At 40.6% G+C, this 20,577-nt stretch overlaps 1 protein-coding gene across 1 annotated transcript in view; it reads left to right on the forward strand.

Annotated features, from left to right (window-relative positions):
- klf12b (Kruppel like factor 12b) overlaps positions 1–20,577 on the forward strand; it is a 69,737-nt gene that overhangs the window by 35,861 nt on the left and 13,299 nt on the right. The window contains exons 3-4 of the mRNA XM_086051638.1: positions 3,909–4,416; positions 14,346–14,481. Coding sequence (XP_085907764.1) covers positions 3,909–4,416; positions 14,346–14,481 — 644 coding nt within the window. The remainder of the gene's footprint in view (positions 1–3,908; positions 4,417–14,345; positions 14,482–20,577) is intronic.

Here is a 20,577-nt window from a genome sequence, read left to right on the forward strand (position 1 = left end):
AACGTTGCTTTTTACTGAGGTTTATTCCTGCTGGCATTATGAGTGTGTGTGCAAGACTGGTATATTTGTGCAATTTTTCATGAACCCATGACTGTGGATGCTATGATAAACAATGACTTTTTGACCATGTTGTTTGCTTGCTATAGTGTGGGAGTAATCATTTTGATTGATGTTCGCTATAAGAATAGAATATTCTTTACTTAACACAGATTTGGATCGATTGTTTATTGTTTCTTGAAATATGCAGTTAATCTAAATAACTTGTAACAGTGTATCAAGGCGTCTAAGTAACCTGCATGCATGTGGGAATTGTACATGTTCCTCATGTTCCACCTTCAACTATCTGAAATGCCGTGATGAAAATCCTATCTTTGGAAGACCTATGCATAGTAAAACTATTACTACTAATAATAATTGATTCTGAATTACAGATGTCCAGAATGCTTTAAGGCGGTTGGGTTTAAAGATCATATGGGCACATATTTGTTTTTTTTGTGAGAATTCTTAGTACGTGATTCTGTGAAGCGGACCGTAACCACATGCCATAAACCTTGACCCGACGCCGCTGAACCTGAGGTGAACCCGTCCAGAATGGCAGCGGGGTTTGTTTTTCACTGGCGAGGGCGTTACAGAGTAAACAAGCATTTTCATTCTATTCGTGAGCTTGTAACATTTCCTGTAGGCTGAGCATACAAGCTTGGAGTATAAATAGTAGGCTACTACAAAAAAGAAGAAACAAACAGAAAAAAAAACAACACATGCTACTTGGAGGAGAAAAAAAAATCTCAATTCACTACTCGCAGCCAGCATTACATAAGGAGAATGAAATGTGAAGTGGGGGTGAAAATCCATGGCGGGGCACATTTTTCATAGCTGGCTTTTCCTTCCAGATTTAATAAGCTTTACGCATACGATTAGTTAAAAGACAAAAATAAGTGCCATATGAGCTCCGTCTCCGATGAGTCTGTGAAAGGCCTCACTGTTAGGATCATGACTTGTGGCACCCCTCCCACACGGGACACGCTGTGGACAAAGATCACTTGAAATCCCCAAGACGGCTTGTGGGGAAACAAGTTTGTGATGCGTTCAGGGTCACATCGGAGCGCCTGTGTTACAGCGAGGCTGAGAGAGGGGAGACGGGCAGGAAATTGAGCCCATATGATGTTTTTTTTCCACAAAGGAGATTTAAGAGGAGGGGGTAGGCAATACACAGAGGCACATTTCTGTGGGAGTGATGGAAAACAGGAGGAAACGAGAGGCGGAACACCGCAGGGAGGGAAGGAGAGGAGATGATGAAAGGTTACAAGTGCTGAGTGACACTATCTTTATTATGTCGCCATGTGTTTCTTAGCCGTTTGCGCATAGCCGTAGCGAGAATGTCATCAGTTTGGAAATATGTCCGCACTGAGGCTCAATGTCGCCTCTCTGCCAGTTGTCAGTTGAATTAATCGTTAAACTTGTCAAAGTAATGACACTATTGATTTTCAATCCAAAGACAGAGTAGTTAAATGAAAGGTTACACGTGTTCGATGGTGAATGGATCCATTCAAATAGCGATAAAACTGATTTCACAATTGGCACTCGTATTGATCAATATGATGAGGTTGATGCAATAGTTTCAATTCACATTTCGTAGTATGATGAGTCCTCTGCCTTAAAGTGGGAGTCAACCCAAACATATTTTTTTTCTAGAATATGTTCCCAGCAGGCCCACTAGTTGTAACACGGCATTCTGATTAATTTTGCGTTTGTGGAACATAAGTTAAGCAGCAAAACGCACTCGTTTTTAGCCATCTCCGGGAGTGGCCATTTTGTCTTCTGTCGACTGAAAATGACATCACAACTGCTCACAATGACCAATCACGGCTGACCTGGTCGCAGTTGTGATGTCATTTTCAGTCGACAGAAGACAAAATGGCCGCCCCCGGAGATGGCTAAAAACGAGTGCATTTTGCTGCTTAATTTATATTCCACAAACGCAAAATTAATCACAATGCCGTGTTTCAACTAGTGGGCCTGCTGGGAACATATTCTTGAAAAAAATGTTTGGTTTGACTTCCACTTTAAATAGTAAAAAGTATCTATCTATATTTGTGATACTGGTCCTGTATTTACATGGTATTGATCAATAACAAAATTTGCAGTATCACACACTAGTTTTTATTGTGGGGCCTCGGAATCACTTTTTTTTTATCCCCAATTTTGTTCATAGGCGTAATATAAATATTATTCATTTTGAAATGTCCAATTTTAACAGATCCTCAAAGTTTGGATGATTATTGTGCGACATCATATTGAGATTGCTTATGATCTTGCAAATCAAGGGCGAGGATGGAGAGAAAGAGCAATCGAGAGGCTTCACTCTCCAGTAAGTGCCAACATGTCATTTTGGAGCATAGCAAGAATGGTCATCAATTACGAAATACATTCGACCCCACATAGTTGAGGCTCAGCGCCTGTGGATTCGCATACTCATATTTGCATAAATAGGATTTTTTTTTTCTTTTTTTTTTTCAGTATTTTTTTTTCAATGTTTTTTCATATTTGTGGGTTTTGTTTTTGTGTTTTCCAACTTTGATTTACATTGAACACCTCTTTCCCCGGTGTCCTTAGTAACAGGTGCTTAGAGTAATAGCAGTGTGAAAGTCACGAATTTGAACGAATCACCACACCTTCAAGGATTTCTAGCATAAGAATACTTTTTATTTTGAAAGATGTTGGCCCAATTTTTTCTCTTGGGCTAACATCTTACATCATCTTAGAATTGTCCGAACTGGTTTAAGTGCTGGTAGAAAGATGTCAACAAGATGGATTATTGTGCAATGACGTAGCAGAAATCCAAGGATGCACGAATGGTTTTGAAAATGCGTCTAACCTCGGATGCCGAAGGCAGCAGGTGTGGAAATTTGAATTTGGTGCACATCATCATCACAGACGACTCTCTACAAGGCATTGCTTCCCAAACGTTCGGTTTATCACATATGGTCATTTTAAGACCCGTTCTGAATTTTGGCCAATATATTATTTCTTTTGTTGGTTTTGCTCGTTACTTCTCAACAAACCCTCCAAACATAAAAGGTCATGGCAAGAAAACTATTGATTTTTTGGGACAAATCGAAGACTGACAGTAGATGAAGAATGAGAGTGGCATTTATCTTCATTATGTTACTTATTTGTTTCCCTTAGTGGGATAGGTGTATTTGTAAAGTACAGTACAAAACTGAGGGCTGGCTCCCTCCGCAAAACTCCTACTGGTGTTGAATGATATTCGACAATAGATTCTAATTTGGTGCCAAGTCTTTGCCACGCTAAACACTCACTTCTCAACTGAACGATTTCTGAAACGTGATGGTTAGAATTAGAGATAGACCGACATTCTTTTTTCAGGGCCTCTATTGATACAGATTATTGGTAGTCCAGGAGGCCGATAGCTGATATTCGGATCTGATATTCATTTCCAGTAAAAAGGAAAATATTGGCGTCAAAATCTAAAAAAAAAAATACTTTTAATTTCAGCATATGTTTAGTGAACAGTTTTTCCGATTTGCATAATGTTGATTTTTTTTTTCCCAATATAATTCCAATACATTTTTGACAATATAGATCTTTGTTATAACATTTTAACAAAAAGTTCTTGGAGCCCCCATGGTCGTCAGCATGTCTTAAAAAAAAATAGCTCCATATTCTTTTCTAGAGGAAATGATAGCCGTCAAAACGCCGAATATCGGCACCCATAATCGGCCTGGCCGATAATCTGTCTATTCCTAGTTAGAATAGCTGGGATGCAAGTTTAGGTTACTTTTGACCACTCTGCCAGTCAAAAGAGTCAAGTGATCTTCAAGCCGGCACTATTAGAATACTTAAAATTTTGAGCAGCCAGCCAAACGAATGCTTGTGTCCTTCCGCAGTCACCCAAAGTGCGGCCTTATTCCGCGATGGATGGCGTCCCCTTCTTCCTCAGCAGAGTGAAACCCGAGCCTCCGGAAGACCTGCTGGCCCACGACCTGCACTTCCACACGCAGACCGAGCCGGTCGACCTCTCAATCAACAAGCCCCGCCCCTCCTCTTCCTCCACCACCACGTCATCCTCCTCCCCGCTGAGATCCGCCTTCTCGCCGTCCTCGCTGTCGTCGTCGTCCTCTTCGTCCTCGCCGTCGGTCATCACCTCGGCGGCGTCGGTGCTCTCGCCCGGGATGAGAGGTCAGCCATATTTGCACATCCTGCACTCGGTGCCGCCGCCTCCGTCCAGCCCGCTGGGCCTGCAGGGCGCCAGGAAGCTGGGCGGCCGTGTTCACCGCATCCCGGTGGTGGTGCAGTCGCTGCCGCTCATGTACACCACGGCCGTGCGTTCGCCCTCCAGCCTCAACAACGCCATCATGCTACCTCTGCTGGACGACGCCAAGGCCCAGGGCAAAGGTGAGAGTGGTGCAAATGAATGAGTTAAAAAATTTAAAGGAGTTAGCGAAAACAGTTCTCTGGCGTCTTATTGAAAGATCGCTGACAATGACTCATTTGTTGGGGGGGGTTATGTCCCATGCAAATGCGGAGTATGACTTTTGTTACCATGGCAACCCAGTTGGAGCCAGGGCGTGTGATGTTGCCAGCTGCTACTCAGAGTGGCCAAATCTGCAACTTTGTCACTACATTTAGCAAGCAAAAAATCATTTTGAGTCATTTGAGTATTGGAGATTTATGGAGACTGACTCCCTCCAGAGCAGGAGATGTTTACCTGTCTGTGTCCAGACTGCACATAGAATGCGTTTGCGCGAAGCCACCACTGGCTAGTTCAACCATTGTGACGTCTCGATTCAGCAAAATTCCAAACGACTTGCTCTCAGACACATTTTCGGATACAGGCAGGTCACAAAAGATTTACCGGTACTTGGTTGTGTAATTTCACACTCGAGTTGACAGGGACCCCAGACCAGCAACTTATTTTCACAAACAATTAAAAAGGCTTTTTTCCCCCTCCAAAAACGACAAGTTACATAGATACAGTACATACAGTACATAAGCTATACCAGTGGTGCTCAAGAGCCCCTATCCAGACAGTTTTCCATCCCTCCCTGCCTGCAACACACCTGATTCAAATTATCACGATCGTTATGAGGCTTGACCAAAGCTTGCTAATGAGTGGATCATTTGAATCAGGTGTGTTGCAGGCAGAGAGGGATGGAAAACAGGTCGGATAGGGGCATTTGAGTACTGGACTTGAGCACCCCTGAGCTATGCTATTCTGCCACTGTTGATACAGTGGAACTAAAGTGAAAATTAACCTAATGGAAATGATGGAAATAGAAAATGAAAGTAGCATTTAAAAATTATTAACTGTCATACGAGTAAAAAAAAAAAAATTAATGTAAAAAAATATATTTTTAGTGACTGTGTAATTTGAAATGAAAATAAAACGTTTATTCCTTAGTGATATGCAAGTGTTGACTCGATGCATCGTGTCATTTCAACAATCTCAACCGTTATCCAAGTGCAAAATAATGTACCACTGTTTAATATAATAGACTGATTCATGCAAGTGTAAAAATAGGTTATTCACTCTATGACTAAAAAATAATTACAATTGAACCTGTCACTCTTTGATGGTACAAGTGAAGTTAAAGTTTGTAGAATAAAACAAAACAAAACAAAATCAAAAGCAATGACGCTTTGAGGATGAGGGAAACTCGACAAGTTTCATCACGCTTTTAACATTGTTAGTTGTCATGCAAGTCTAAGAATGAGTACACCACTCTATTGTATAATAACTTCAAACATTCGCGCGTTGATGATTCATCACAGATTATTCAACACAGTCATTTAGCTTTCTGTTAAATCTGTCATAAAAGTATTAAAGAAGTTGTGTACAGTACAACTTCCACCGCTGCAAAATGAAATTACAAGTAGATCCAACTCAAATCAATCAATCACATTTTATTTATATAGCACTTTTCATACATAAAAATGCAACTCAAAGTGCTTTAAAACATTCAAAGCAAAACATAGAATTATCTTCAATCAAAAGAAAAGATAAATTATTTAAAAGTTGTTGAAAGCCAAACTAAAAAGGTGTGTCTTGAGCTTCCTCTTAAAAATATCAACAGTCTCTGCAGACCTGACATCCTCTGGCAGGCTATTCCAAAGGTGAGGACCAAAATGGCTGAATGCAGCCTCGCCATGCATTTTGGTCCTCACCCTTGGAATAAATAAAAGGCCGGCGCCAGAGGACCTCAGGATCCGCGAGGGCTGGTATGATAAAAGCAAGTCGGATAAATAAGATGGCCCAAGACCATTAACACATTTATAAACTAATAAAAGTACTTTAAAATCGATCCTGAAACACACAGGGAGCCAATGCAGCAATTTCAAAACTGGCGTAATGTGCTCCCGCCCTCTGGTTCTCGTCAGCACCCGAGCGGCTGAATTCTGCAGTAGTTGCAGTGGTGAAATGCTCTTTTTCGGGAGGCCAGAGAGCAGGGCATTACAGTAATCTAAACGACAGGAAATAAAGGCATGCATCAGCACTTCCGTGTTAGCCTGAGAGAGAAACGGGCGGACTCTGGCGATATTCTTAAGGTGATAAAAAAATGAATTAAAACCACTTGCACTTTGGCAACACCTGACGTAATGGAATAGATGGATTTAAAATGTTTAACTGTCTAAATTGTCTCAAGTGCTGCACAGCAACTAAAATAAAAACAACTGCTCATGGTGAGCTCAGTTCGGGACCTTCTTTGCATCTCCTTCTTGCTTCTGAACCAGTAGAGCTCAGTGCTGCCCGGAGTGTCGCGGCACCACACTGAAGGCGCGCAACTCGAAATTTGAACCCGCCTGTATACTGTAAAAACCCACAAATAGTTAAAAATGTGTGAAATCTGAGCCTTAACATTGTGCTCACTATCAAGGCCAAGGATGCGTGCAGAAGGACATTTCCTGCATTTGCCTGGCTGATGAGTCTCTTCACATGAAAATGAAGCACAACTGATCTTGTCCAACTTTTCCTCATATTGCCAACTTGGCCGTGTACGAAGTGAGCAGATAGCATAGAGGCAAATGAACCAGATGGATGGATGGATGTTTTTTTTTTTTTTTTTTGGTTAACTTCATAGTTTAGCTCATCAATAGATGGTCAAATGACCTAAACTTCATGTTGGCTTTGTGTTTAATTGAGAAGACAATAAAGTAATAGTGCAAAGATAGGAATGGAACCATTACAAATGTTTGTGAATGTGCGTGTACATTTGTTTTTTCACTTAAAAATAAAATAAATTGAATAAAAAACTAAAATAAAATTCAGAAAATAATATTTTTCCACGATGGCCAAGCATACAATCTTTGACAGTTTCAGAATCAGTAAATGGCAATTTCTACTTTGTCAAAATCAACGAAGCACGGAGGGAAGCAGCTGTAGCGTTCTCTTGAGCTGTGCATGTCCTCACCATCATGGCACAGCTCCGGTTGTAAGATGTAATCAAACTCTGCACTTTTCCTATTCTCTCCTGAGATCCCTCTGGGAAGTTTGGATGCTTCTCGATGTGGTGCCTTCGACATTGTCATCTTGCAGTATTCCCACGCAATCGTGACACATTAAACACACAAACTTGATGGTAAAATAAACAAGTATTTGTCAGTCCAGGCAGGGTTCAATCATCTGTTTTCATTGTCAATTGTACGTTTCAAAGTTGAAACGGACATGGTTTTTTTTCCAGTATCTTGCCACTACTCCTGTTAGAGTCACTAGCCACACTTCAAAACAACACCCTGCAATGTGGGTAGGCTATGCGAGTGTTGCATTCACTGTGTCAAACACTGTAGGAATTTCTGAAATCTTGAGAACACAGATGCCCTCTGCATCTCTTGAATGCAATTCAATTCAGGCGGGCTGGGCCACTCAGGGGTTGGTTTTGGGACGCATGTGGCCCACGGGCCGCTAATTGAAGTGGCCTGGTACATGTTGTGACAGGGCAAGATTTTATAACTTGGTGTACCAAGTTGGGATAGACCGATTGTCAACCGGGCCGATTATCATCAAAATGCCAAATATCGGTATCGGCCTTTTTAAAAAAAAATCTAATGGCCAAAAATAAATCATTTAAAAATTGTGTTAACTTCAATGAACTATTTATGTAAATTTTCAGTTAACTTTATTAGATATTCTACTGACCCTGGCAACATTCTGCAACTTTTTGTTTTTGTTTGAAATCAAAGCAAAGATAAGTGTGATGTTAACATTTTGAAATTTTGGAGAACTTTATTTACTTTAGAAAACATATGGAACTATTGTTTAAGCTTTCATTTGACTTTATAAGACATGCTGATTACCCTGGGAGCTCCCTGGATTTTGTTTGAATTTTACAACAAAGATGTATATTGGCAAACATTTAGAATAACAATAATAATAATGATAAAAACAACATTTTGCAAATCTGAAAAAAAATAATTCAATAAACACATCCTTAAAGCTGAAATCAACCCAAATATATTTTTTTCAAGAATATGTTGCCAGCAGGCCCTCTAGTTGAAACAAGGCATTCTGATTAATATTGCGTTTGTGGAATAAGAGTTAATCCATTCGTTTTTAACCATCTCTGGAGGTGGCGATTTTGTCACTTCTGTCGACTGAAAATGCCATCACAACTGCTCAGGGCTCAGGTAACGACCAATCTCTGTTTTTGACCTGTTTTCTGAAACTGAGCCGTAATTGGTCGTTACCTGAGCCCTGAGTAGTTGTGATGGCATTTTCAGTCGACAAAAATGACCAAATAGCCACCTCCAGAGATGGCTAAAAACGAGTGGATTAGCTCTTATTCCACAAACGCAATATTTATCAGAATGCCTTGTTTCAACTAGTAGGCTTGTGTAGAGCATATTCTTGGAGAAAATATGTTTGGGTTGATTTCCCTTTAAATACATTTTAACAAAGTTAAGAGTTTTAATTTTGGGGGGAGGATTTTGATGCCAATATTTTAGTTTTTACTGAAAATGAATATTGGCTCCAAATGTCGGTCATCGGCCTCCTTGACAACTAATAATCGGTATCGGCCCTGAAAAAAACATATCGGTCTATGTCTAGTACCAAGTAATACTTGGGTTAAGCAAACTTGACTCGCTTGAAATTTAGTGGGGACTTGCATTGCTGGAATCTTAAAAGTTTTGATCTGAGCATGACGTCTTGTGTCTTGCGTCAAACAGCATGTGGTCATTTTGTGTGTGTTCCGCTCTAGAGGAGCCCCCCGCCCCCCACAGGCAATGATGCTGCCCTTCAGAGGTGAACAAGCTATTAGCTGTTTTTTGTTGCCTTTGATTCCAGGTAGCAGCAGCAAAGCTGCAAACATCTGCGGCGCTTCCAATGTCATGCAGGGTGTGACTGCTTCTCTCTCTTTGGGTGGGGTTTTTACTGCCAACCACGGGGAGGCAACCGACACTGGCCGCTCTTGTCCACCTCCCGTGCTATACACAGAACCAGTGTTCATTTTTTCGTAATGAGCTTGCTTCTGGTCACATCCTGCAAGGATGGACATTTAGGCTTGGTGCCCGCACACGTAGCCTGCACATACAAACGGGGGTGTGTCATTAGCTTCGGGTGGGGTGATCCTCGCAGATACTTCTTGTGAATTTCTGGGAAGAGAAAACTAGGACGGCAAAAGCAAGACTTGCATAACAGGGCGTGGATGCTTATTGAAGATGGCTGGTACTCACACACATAACACACACGCGTACAGTAGGCCTACACACATTAACAGAGCCAAGTTGACGTCGAAAAAAAACCTGATGGATTTAGCCACTTTTAAAGCAGTAGCGGCCAGTGGACAGTTTAAGATTTCAAAAATAATGGCATTAAACTTCCTGTAAATTGCCGTTAGCTTGAAACCTTGATCAACTGTTCAGGTAATATTTTATGTCACATTTTAACATGGTTGACTGTCATCCGAGTGTTTCGATAAGTTAACCTGTGTTAGAACTAACACATGAAAGAATAAAATCTGAACTTTCAACGACAAATGACATAGGTGTGAAAAAGTGAATTGATGCTTTTGTGCTGTCTGAAATTAGCTTTAGTGAGGTCACGCGTTTATGACTGTGTTTATTGTTGAAGATGCTTTTTTTTTTTTTTTTTTTTTTTTTTCTTTTAAGCGGCACCTCCAAAATTGCAAAAGAGATCTTTTGGGTTTAAGCCAAAATGTAGTTGATGTAGTTCTTTTTACAGAAGCATTAGAATAGTAGCATACTCACGAATGCCTCTTCGACAGCGGCAATAAAAAAAAAAAAATCATTGTAGTGGTACCTTGACTTATAAGTAACCCAACCAATGGGTTTTTTTTTCACAATTTTTGAGTTCCAAGTGAAACAAACAAAATGGCGCAGTTATGTAGCTTACGACTGTCATGACCTCACATACGGGCAAGGAGAGCCACAGTCACCAATGCACTTTCAGCTGTTTTTTTGAGCGGGGCGAAGGAGAACACTTGCAAGGAATGAGTCCAACTCCAGCTTCTGATTTCACTCAGCCGGCCACACCCCTTAAAGGCTCACATCCTACACACGTACGTGCAGCACAGTAATTGCACTTTATAAAAACGATTTGTTTCTATGCATTTGTTTTTTTCTATTTTTATACAATACAGTTCTAGTTGGCTTTATTAAAAAAATTAGGCCTGAACAATTAATCAAATTCAAATCGACATTGCAATGTAATAGAATGAAATGTTCAAAAAGCAAAGGCTGCAATTTGGAAAACAAACTTTTTTGGGCTTCTTTAATTATAAAGTCTCTATTATATGGGTATAGTTCACGTATTTGTAGATTTAAAAAAAAAAGAAGCATTTTTTTGGTTTGCCCACCGCCCGCCGTTCACGGGCTGGCCCATTCGCTATCCCCTGCGATTATTGGTGGTCCACTGGACATCGTGTCACATGTTTTTGTCATAAAATAACGTAACACATACAGTAAATGTTGAACTGATAAAGCCACATATTGTTTGCATTATTTTAGTATTCTGACTTTTGATTTACTGTCTTATTTTTACGGCACACTTGTACGTTGGATTTTAGTTGTTGTAATTGTCTTAGTGAATGCTGAAAAGACTGCAAAGTGTTTACTAATTTAACAACTATTATTGAACTCGATAAATAACCTGTTATATTAACTAATTAATTAATCAAACTTTCATATTAATCCATGGTTTTAATATATAACCAAAACATTTATGTATCATCAATCTGATATTGTTTAGCAGTGTGTGTAAGGGGAAAAATACAATTATTTTACTGTAAACAGGAAATGTACCATGAAAAAATAATCGGTCATTGAATCGCAATATTGAGGGGTGAAAAAAAAATCACAGTTTGATTATTTTTCAAAATCATTCAGCCCTATTAAAAAACAAAAAACGTGTTGTTTTTTTTCTCGGCTGCAACAGCATTGATTTCAATTGGGACAATGCATTTCGTATACTGTACGGGTAAATTGACTTAGGAGCATGGTCACGGCATGAATGAAACACTTTCGTAAAGGTAGTGTCGCATTTCTCAAAAGACAGAATTTTTGCTGGCGTACCTAATAATGGCTCTCATGAATATAGCACAGCATGCATTAAGTATGCAAGCGAATAAATAAGTATGCATCTGAAAGCATCTCCACCTATTTGACTCACTTTAAAACCCATGACAGCAACACAACAGGGTGCAGTGATGCAAGTCGAATGAAAAGCTTTCAACATTGATACAAAAACACTTTGCCCACACCCGCATCCACACGCCCACAAGCGCGCGCGCGCACGCACACACAACCACACGCACAGGTCGCCCATCCTCTTTAAGAGAGGGCGGATACACTTCCTTTTCACTGCTGCCTCCCTGTCTCCGCCAGCGGGTTGCCATGGAAACAGGGCATGACTGGAAACAACAGGAGAGCGAGAAAGAAAAGAAAGAAATGTGGTGATCTGCCCACCTCTCCAGCACTCCTCCTTTGTGTCCCTCGCTCAAAATGCAGCCCCCTCCTCACCCCACCTCGCATTTCTAGCTAATTACACTCCCTAATTGCAGGCTTTCCATAGGCCAGGCGAGATGGTGCCCCCCCGCCCCCCACCTTATGCCCCCCCCCCCTTCAGATTGTAGAAGTAGAAAGCTTTTAAAAGCAGTCACTACTGCTTTATTTGCTGCTCTTATTATGGGCTAAAATGGCTCCGGTGCCATCCGAGAGGACCCTTGATGGCTTTGAAATTCATATAGGGGAGTTTCAATGGACAACATGTTCTCGATTGACTGGATGGCTTTGTATGGGTTTCTTTCTGAATTACTCATAATCAATATTTAACACTAAGAGTACGAGAGCAGGCATTTGGACTGTTTTCAAACTTTGATGTGCCATTAGTCTGCGTACCATGGTGCAATTTTACGATATTAAACAATTTAAAAATAGTTACGAGTCATTATTCCTTTAAATATGGCATCCCAGTCAATTTGACGGCTCTATTCTTATTCTTACGCACGTTGCGCTGGGAGGGCGCCGCCGGGTTTCTATAGCAACCAGCGGTTGCATTGAGAAACGCTGCTGGTCACCATGATCGATTGAAAAAAGTCTTAGAGTAGAGGAGGCGTTAAAGCTGCTTCAAAAAAATGACGAGTCTGAGGATGAATTGCTTGGCTGACACACAGCGAGTCAGAGTAAAAAAGTTCACCTTCCCCAGCCAAGAGGAGCCGTGTTGCATGTTGTAAAATAGGCTGTTGGATGTGATAGTCATGATTTTGTGGGTAGTACATGCCAGACAGTTGAAAATAAATAAAATAATGAGCTAATGTGGTGCTTGTTAACATAATTCTCCCATGGACAAAAATAGTTCCGGGGTGCGATCTGGACGGAGTTGTTTTGTGTGCTGTACTTCCCATTTACTTCCTCCTCTTCGAAGTGAAGTGCAGTAAAGTCTTTTGCAGCACGCGTCTCCTTTCCTTCGGCTCCAAACCAGCTTTATTTCATAACAGCTGACACGCAGTGCAAGAGCCGCACAGGACAATATAGGCGCTCCAATTTTAATAAACAAAATACCTTTAGGTCGGCACGGTGGTCGACTGGTTAGCACGTCCGCCTCACAGTTCAGAGGTCGTGGGTTCGATCCCGGCCCCGGCCTCCCTGTGTGGAGTTTGCATGTTCTCCCCGTGCCTGTGTGAATTTTCTCCGGGTCCTCCGGCTTCCTCCCACGTTCGAAAAATATGCATGGTAGGTCGATTGGACACTCTAAATTGCCCCTAGGTGTGATTGTGAGTGCATATGTTTGTTTGTCTCTGTGTAGTATAAAATAAAAATAAATCTGATTTTGGCCACTGTGTGGCCAGGTCACGTGGGCAGGTGGATGAGTCCGTGACCATTATCAACTGTACCAAAACCAACTGAAAGTGGGGTTGATCCACTGAACAATGCAATTTAAGAGGGATGACAAGCATCGTAACCTATTGCTGAAATTCATACAGTTGTTTGAAGTTATTTTATTTGGAAAAAAAAGTAAGGACAGTATAGTAAGAATATTTCATATCTGGTTCTATGGTTGTCATCATCATTGATTCACTGGAGCCGTTTTTTGTGAAGCAAGAGTAAAATGAGAAACGGTTCTTTTTTTAAACATGCTAACTTTAGCTATGAATTAAAATATATATATATATTCAGTTTTAATTTCTACGGTGAGATGCTTAGAGGCCGTTATCATCGCATAATTAATCACCATATGCATTTACTGACTTAAGACAAATCAACGCATCCCTCAAATAGACACCTCTCGTTTTCCCCATCACAAAATTAAAAGCGTGGCAAGTGTGATTATCTTTTAAAACACACTCCCTGCAGGAAATACGGTATGTTCATAGATTTATTTTTTTGAGGGCTGAATGGCAAATGTCAAGACGCGAGAAGGAGTTAGGTCCCTTGGAACGTATACCAGGTGGCGTGTCTTCCAAATTCAGAATATTTGGCCTTGGCGGCGGTCAGTGCTCATTCCAGATGTGACTTTGTGCCAAAATCGATGATTCGTGGTGGATGTGCATGCGGCACTGGATTTCAGATTATCTTTAAGAACGGACAATTAACAGTCATGAAAGAGTTCCAGTCATTAGCAATGAAACTATTCTATATACATGGTGTCCAGGCAGGCATGAAAAATGTTCAAATGAAACCTGACTTTGGTCCGTTTTGATTCACACTGTCATTGAGGTTGTAAACCATTAACACATTTTGTGGTGTTGAAGAAGACTATTAGGAAAGCTATCATGAATTGATTACGGTACCTCTCCGACTATGCCATTAAAGGACAAGTTTAATCTTTGTTGTTTTTGTCCCACCTTCATGGTCTCGTCTGATCCTCACAGCACACATGGAACACAACGGCCTGTCGCCGCGTCACATCAAGAGCGACAGCGATGACGACGACCTGCCAAACGTGACGTTGGACAGCGTCAACGAGACCGGCTCCACTGCTCTGTCTATAGCCCGCGCTGTACAAGAGTGAGTATTTCTCTCGTTTACATACAGTATGTTGAAGCGCCATTCTGTCCATTCTTTTTTTTGTGTTCAGTTGTGTGGGAGGAATGTGCCTTTTGAAGTAGATGTCATGTCTGCACGATGATTGGCAATGAACGACCAGTCACTGGCTATCTGATCTGAAAGGTTCTGTCAAATCTTAAGTTGACCAGAAAATATATATATATATTTTTTTTTTAAATGATTACATGAGTCTAAAAAATCTGTTAAACATTGATAAACACACTGTGTTCAAATTACTTTCAGTTCAGTATAAATGGGGGGAAGAAAATCACTAAATGTTTTAAAAATAATAACACTGGTCAAAAGAAGATTTTAATCAGATATGGCTCTATGTGTCCCTGAAAGTACTGTTGATGCTAATTTTCAAAAATCTGTCATTATAAAAAGCACATTATTTTTTAAAGATATTTTTATGTTTTGTTTTTAGGTTTGACCAACAAAAGCTTGCGCAATATGGATTTTACCATACATTGTAATTTCAAGCGATGACATTTCAGAAAAAAACTCCACCTGTTGCTGAACCTAACCCTTAATTTAAAATGATTCCTAAACATATTACTATGATACATATTATTATTGATTATGATTATGATGATGGTGATGATGATGATTATTATTAAAACCTGATGTGCTAGGGAAAAAAAATTGCAGATTGGGAATCAGTGCAAAAATTGACTTGCATCTCTAATTAAAAAAAATAAATCTGTAAACATTTGTTGACCGGTGTAATTATTAGATACCAATTGCATCATCCACTTAAGACACACACCTCTCACCAAAGAGATGCCTCCCTAGTTCTCCCATCAGAAAAAAACAGCTAGTAATCTGTTTTAAAATCAACTAAGTTCAGCCAGTGAGCTCTGGCATGCTTGTTGCCCCACCCACTGGAACATTTACTGCCAAACTTAAAATAAATGCCTTATTCTTAAAGCAATGAACAGGTTGAACCACTAGCAAACTACTGCTGGTATTGGCTACTATCACTTTACATACAGTGTGTCACTGCTCACATAGAGATATTAAACAATTAACTACTGAGTCCGTTTCAGCTTTGTTGCTAACTAAAACAGCAGCATGTACATAGCTTCTTAGACAAGTTCAAGTGTGCACTCCTCACGCATGTTGTAAACAAGTTTCCCGCACCGGCAATTAGCGCTCCAGTGGGCTCTGACATCTGGCCGCTCTGCAATTTTCTCTATTTTTGACGTAGCCCTCTTGAATTGTGCAGGTGTAGCTAATGCCGTGGGCTGGTGACAACTTTAAAAGGTCAGAGAAACCTAAATGAAAATGTCAATTTCAAGGACAGTTTGACTATTCCATAAATGTAGGAAATGCATTTCTAAAAGTACAGAGTTGGATGTTTCCCCCTCTGACATAATAGACCTTGTCAATCTCCCTGGAAGTGCTTTTCCACGCTGGGCTCGGACGTAATGGGTTGCCGCGCAACGACGTATACGATCGTGCATCCTTACTGCCTCCGGGCATGGGGAGCCGCAGCAGTGCCAGCCCATCTGTGTTGAATGAAAAGACTCGCCTCTTGAGCGGATGACAGCTCCGACGCTCTCCCGATGACAAGAAGGAAGTCGGGACCCCGCCCCCCTCCTTTACTGTGGAACATAGAGCCAGAACGGCCGCCTGGCCAGACTCGAGTTCATGCCCAACCGATGGGTATTTAGTCTTACTGCGAGGAAAGTATTCCCAGACTGTGCTAATCTTTTTCATGTGGAAAGATGATGCTACCAAATAACTTCTGGACTTGGAAATTGCACAGTAACTCTCCATTGATTGTTGCACTTTCGGGCTGCATTATTTCGACAGTTGATGAATCTGTCGATTATTTTGTCCATAAATCAGTTAATTGTATTAAAATCAACATATTTTAATTTCCATACATTTATTTCTTTTAAAAAATGACATATTTTTTAAGTTGACGTAAATTAATTATGATTGTTTGCTTTGGTCTGTCACCAAAAAATGAAAATAGGCAAAAAAAATGTTAAACAGTAAAAGCTAAGTTTTATTTTGATGCAAAACAAAGCTAATCAGTCTGCGTTCATGGAGGACTACAGAAATCGAATAAACATTTACCACTTGAGAATCTGAAATTCTCAGCATTTTGACAATTTCAAATAAAAAAAAGGTATCCAACCGATTCATCGATTATCAAAAAAACTATCGATTAATTTGGTAATTGATTACTTGTCCATAAATCGATTAATTGTTGGGCCTCTACTGCAACTATACATACACGGTCATAGAACAGGAGTTCAGAACATGCATGCATCCCTTTAATAATACTATGCAACGTACTGTAGGCATGGGCTAGTTACTGGTTTCAAGATGTCCACTTTAGAAAGCCACGGAATTGAAACCATCGGAAGCGTGAGCTGGTTTTTCCTGAAACAGAGGCATGACGATGCCTGCCTGTAAGGGAGTGCCGGAAATTGACAGAGGAGTGAAGTTAAACACCTGGCATCTCTCCCACCCTGTTGTGTTAAAAGCAATTGTTGCTGTTAGACAAGACCTTTTCCCACAGTTGTGGTAATATTTTGATTTTGTTTCAATGGCACCAGATATACTCTTACGCCCGTTATGGGATTTCTCCATAAAAGTTGGCAATGCTACATGTTGCTGTTCACTACAAACGGCAACGAGATGGAATGGGGGGGGGATGAAGTCGCGACCCAACAATTTCACTTTTCCTACCCTGCTGTCTTGAAAGCAGTTGTCTCTGTCAGACTTTTTATTTTACACCAGACGTCAACAGCAAACTTTAATCACAGATAGCGTTAACTAATAACTGATTTCAAACTTTTTTTTTTGCTTTTTTTTCTAGCACAGGTTTTGGAGAAATTTTCTTTTTTGTTGTTTTTCAGTTTGACTTACAAACATCTGCACAATAAAGATTTGACCTTGGATTTTATAGCTAGGATCTTACAGAACAAATTTCCACCAGTTGCTGAACCTAAATCTTAATGCAGAAACACTACTAAATATAGCACTTTAATATATTAGTATTTATGATGGTTATTATTATTATTGAAACCTGATGTGCTAGTGAAAACAAGGGCACATTTGGAATCAGCACAAAAAAAATCTAGAAAAGTTGACTTATCTCTGCTTAAAAAAAAAAGGAAAAATGTATAACCAGTGTTATTTGATTGTGCATTGTCGTGTTGCTGTGTGGAAGCGTGTAGACAGCACAGAAATGGATACAATTCTCCTGCTCTGTTGTGTCAAAGGAAATTCTGATTTACTCCCCACTATTTTTACAATCAGATTCTTTGGTTGGATGTCTGTGTGAAAATGCCCACAGTTGCAGCATGATCCTGCTTAGCTGGGTTCTGTCGAAGAAAAAGGCATTTAAATGCCAGATCATCTGTTAGGGCGCTGTTGGCGTCTTTTTGTAGGGTCTCTGTGTGAAAGAGTTGCATTGTGACATGTAAGTTACGTGCGCAACATATTCCGACAAAATTGCCTGCTTTGTGGCGATGTTTGTCCACGCGGGAACATGCTAGACTGGAGTGCGGGTTGGGGGGGGTCGTCCGTCTTGCGTTATGTGCAGAGGTTGACACGATGCGTGCGTCTGTGTTGACATACGGAGAGCTCCATTGTGAGGTTGAAAGAAAGGATGCCTTTCATTCTACATTTGCATTTAGGCGAGCATCATGCAGAGCATCACAGAAGAGAGGTATAAGGGCACAGTTTTCTTTGCGGGTATTCATATATTAATATGATTGAAATGAGAGAGGAGAGTGAGAAGGTGTGTGTGTAGAGTAGGTTTCTTCAGGAACCTTCTCCATATTCATGCGTTTCCCAGGGGAACAGTGGATAGGCTATTGTTGGAGGGCGGCACTTGAAAAGAGAACAGTGAGGCTGGAAGGAGTGTGTGCTCCTGCGCCTGCGTGTGTGGAAGAGTGACTCCCTCAAGTTGGTAGTTGCAAAGACCACGAAAAGTCCTTACAACGTGCGTCATTCATTGTGCGACATTGGGCCCAACCTGACATTGGGGAAAAAGTCGGGTGTACCCTGGACACATGCAGACAACCAAGTTTGAGTCTGCCCTGCACACTGGGCCGTGCGGCACAAATCAAATGAGCTGTTACACAGTCAGCTGGGTTTGGCAACTAATTTAAATGAGTGGCTGTTGAGCGACATTGCAACCCTGGAGATGTAACGGCCAATCACAAATGCACATGAGCTTCCACCAAAAAGCAAGCAAGACCCACCGCCCCTGTGCCAGTAAGACGTCTCGACTCCTTCATGCTCTTCTGACTTTCCTTTGCTCTGCTTTCCTTCTTCCTTCCATCTCTTATTTCTTTCTCTTTCCTTTATTAAATATTCTTCGGATTTCCCTGGGTCATTCTAACCCTTCGCCTGTACTCTGTCTCTGCTAGCCTTTTTGGCATTTTGGTGTTTTTCCCTTCCAATTAAGATAAAATAGGAAATAAATTATTGTTAAAACCAGAAAGATCTATGTATGACATATGTATTGTATTATTTAAAACTTACTTTATTCAAAAATAAACATCATATTGTCCCTACGGAAACCATTATGCCACAACCGAAACCTTTCTGTATGTTTCGGTAGTGACGATTTATGATAGTTGTTAACAATACTCAATAAGTAAATATGCTAGATCTGAACACTTCATTGTTTTTTAAAATTTGATTTTCACTGTGGGACAGCAATTTCAACCAATTCGGTAGAATGGCTCATATATATCTATCTATCTATCTATCTATCTATATATATATATATATATATATATATATATATATATATATATGCTTGCTTCCTCGTCTAAGAAACATTCACAGTCGGATGATGCCGTGCATGTTAGACGTGCTAGCCGCAACATAGCCGCCGATTTCATGTAGCAATGTCGGCACACAACTTTCTGACTTATCCACGCACCTTTCCCTTCATCGGCGATGGGGAACAGGAAAGCCGGAATGTTCCCAAACAGGAGACCGCAGTGTACGCGGGGACCTTCGAGCTCTGGCTCTTTACTGGCTCTCACTGTTGTGCCGCCACTCTCATCTCCCGCACACAACAGTCAGCGTCCGTGCGTAATCTCACGCTAATCAGTGGACCGAACTGAACGCAAGTGGACCGAACTGAACATGCCATACCGAAACGTATTAATACACCCCAGTGTACCGTTACAGCCCTAATATATATGTATATGCAGCAAAATGGGCATCCGTCAGTGACGTCACAAAGCTCTGGGAAAGAATAATAATTCTTGTAAAAAAACGCTGATAAACATTAAATATACATACATACATACATATATGTAATGTTGACATGTTTATAACATCTCTGATATTAATTTTAAAAAATTCATGAACATCACCAGTCATTCAGGTGGGCTTTTGCTATCCTGGCTCTGTAAACAAGTCCATACACTACACATACGCTACGCTGGCTGTGTTGTACAAGTCTTGGTGCCCAGAGACCACAATGACAATTTTTTCCTACATGGCTTCTACGCTATTTGCCTGGCACATACGTGCCATGTATGTGACAAAGTAGTAAGCACATTCTTGAAGCCGTTTGGCTCCATTGTAATGTACAGATTCGGCCCTATCTACACAAACTGAATTGACTCAAAAAAGACTCAAAAGTTGACTGTGTCTTGTCAACAATGTATTTTCAATGTTTGTTCAAACAACACGTGCCTGCTGGTTGCATTGGTTATATGCTATTTTGAATTAAAGAGATATTATTTAATAAATAACACGCATACAGTAGGATTGTTTACCAGTGAAAAAACAACATGAACACGATTACTTTGTGATTGGATGATCTGGAACGCGGAGGCGAAACTTCCGGCTCCCAGCGCAAAGGCTTTCAGCTCTTGACATGAGACAAGGCTAAAATAAATTAGCTTTGGGTCTCACATACACACCATGGCAACACAGAACGACCCCGGAGTGAACGATGTTGTGTTTGCTGAAATGTCCTATCTCGCGGAGCTGATCAATAACGTCATTGATAGATTACGCAAGTTCTGACTTGACATTCGATCACCGATTTTGCATAAAATGCAA

This window comes from Filicampus tigris, chromosome 14, assembly GCF_054856515.1.
Source record: "Filicampus tigris isolate MCC_2025a chromosome 14, RoL_Ftig_1.0, whole genome shotgun sequence".
NCBI classification, from domain to species: domain Eukaryota; kingdom Metazoa; phylum Chordata; class Actinopteri; order Syngnathiformes; family Syngnathidae; genus Filicampus; species Filicampus tigris.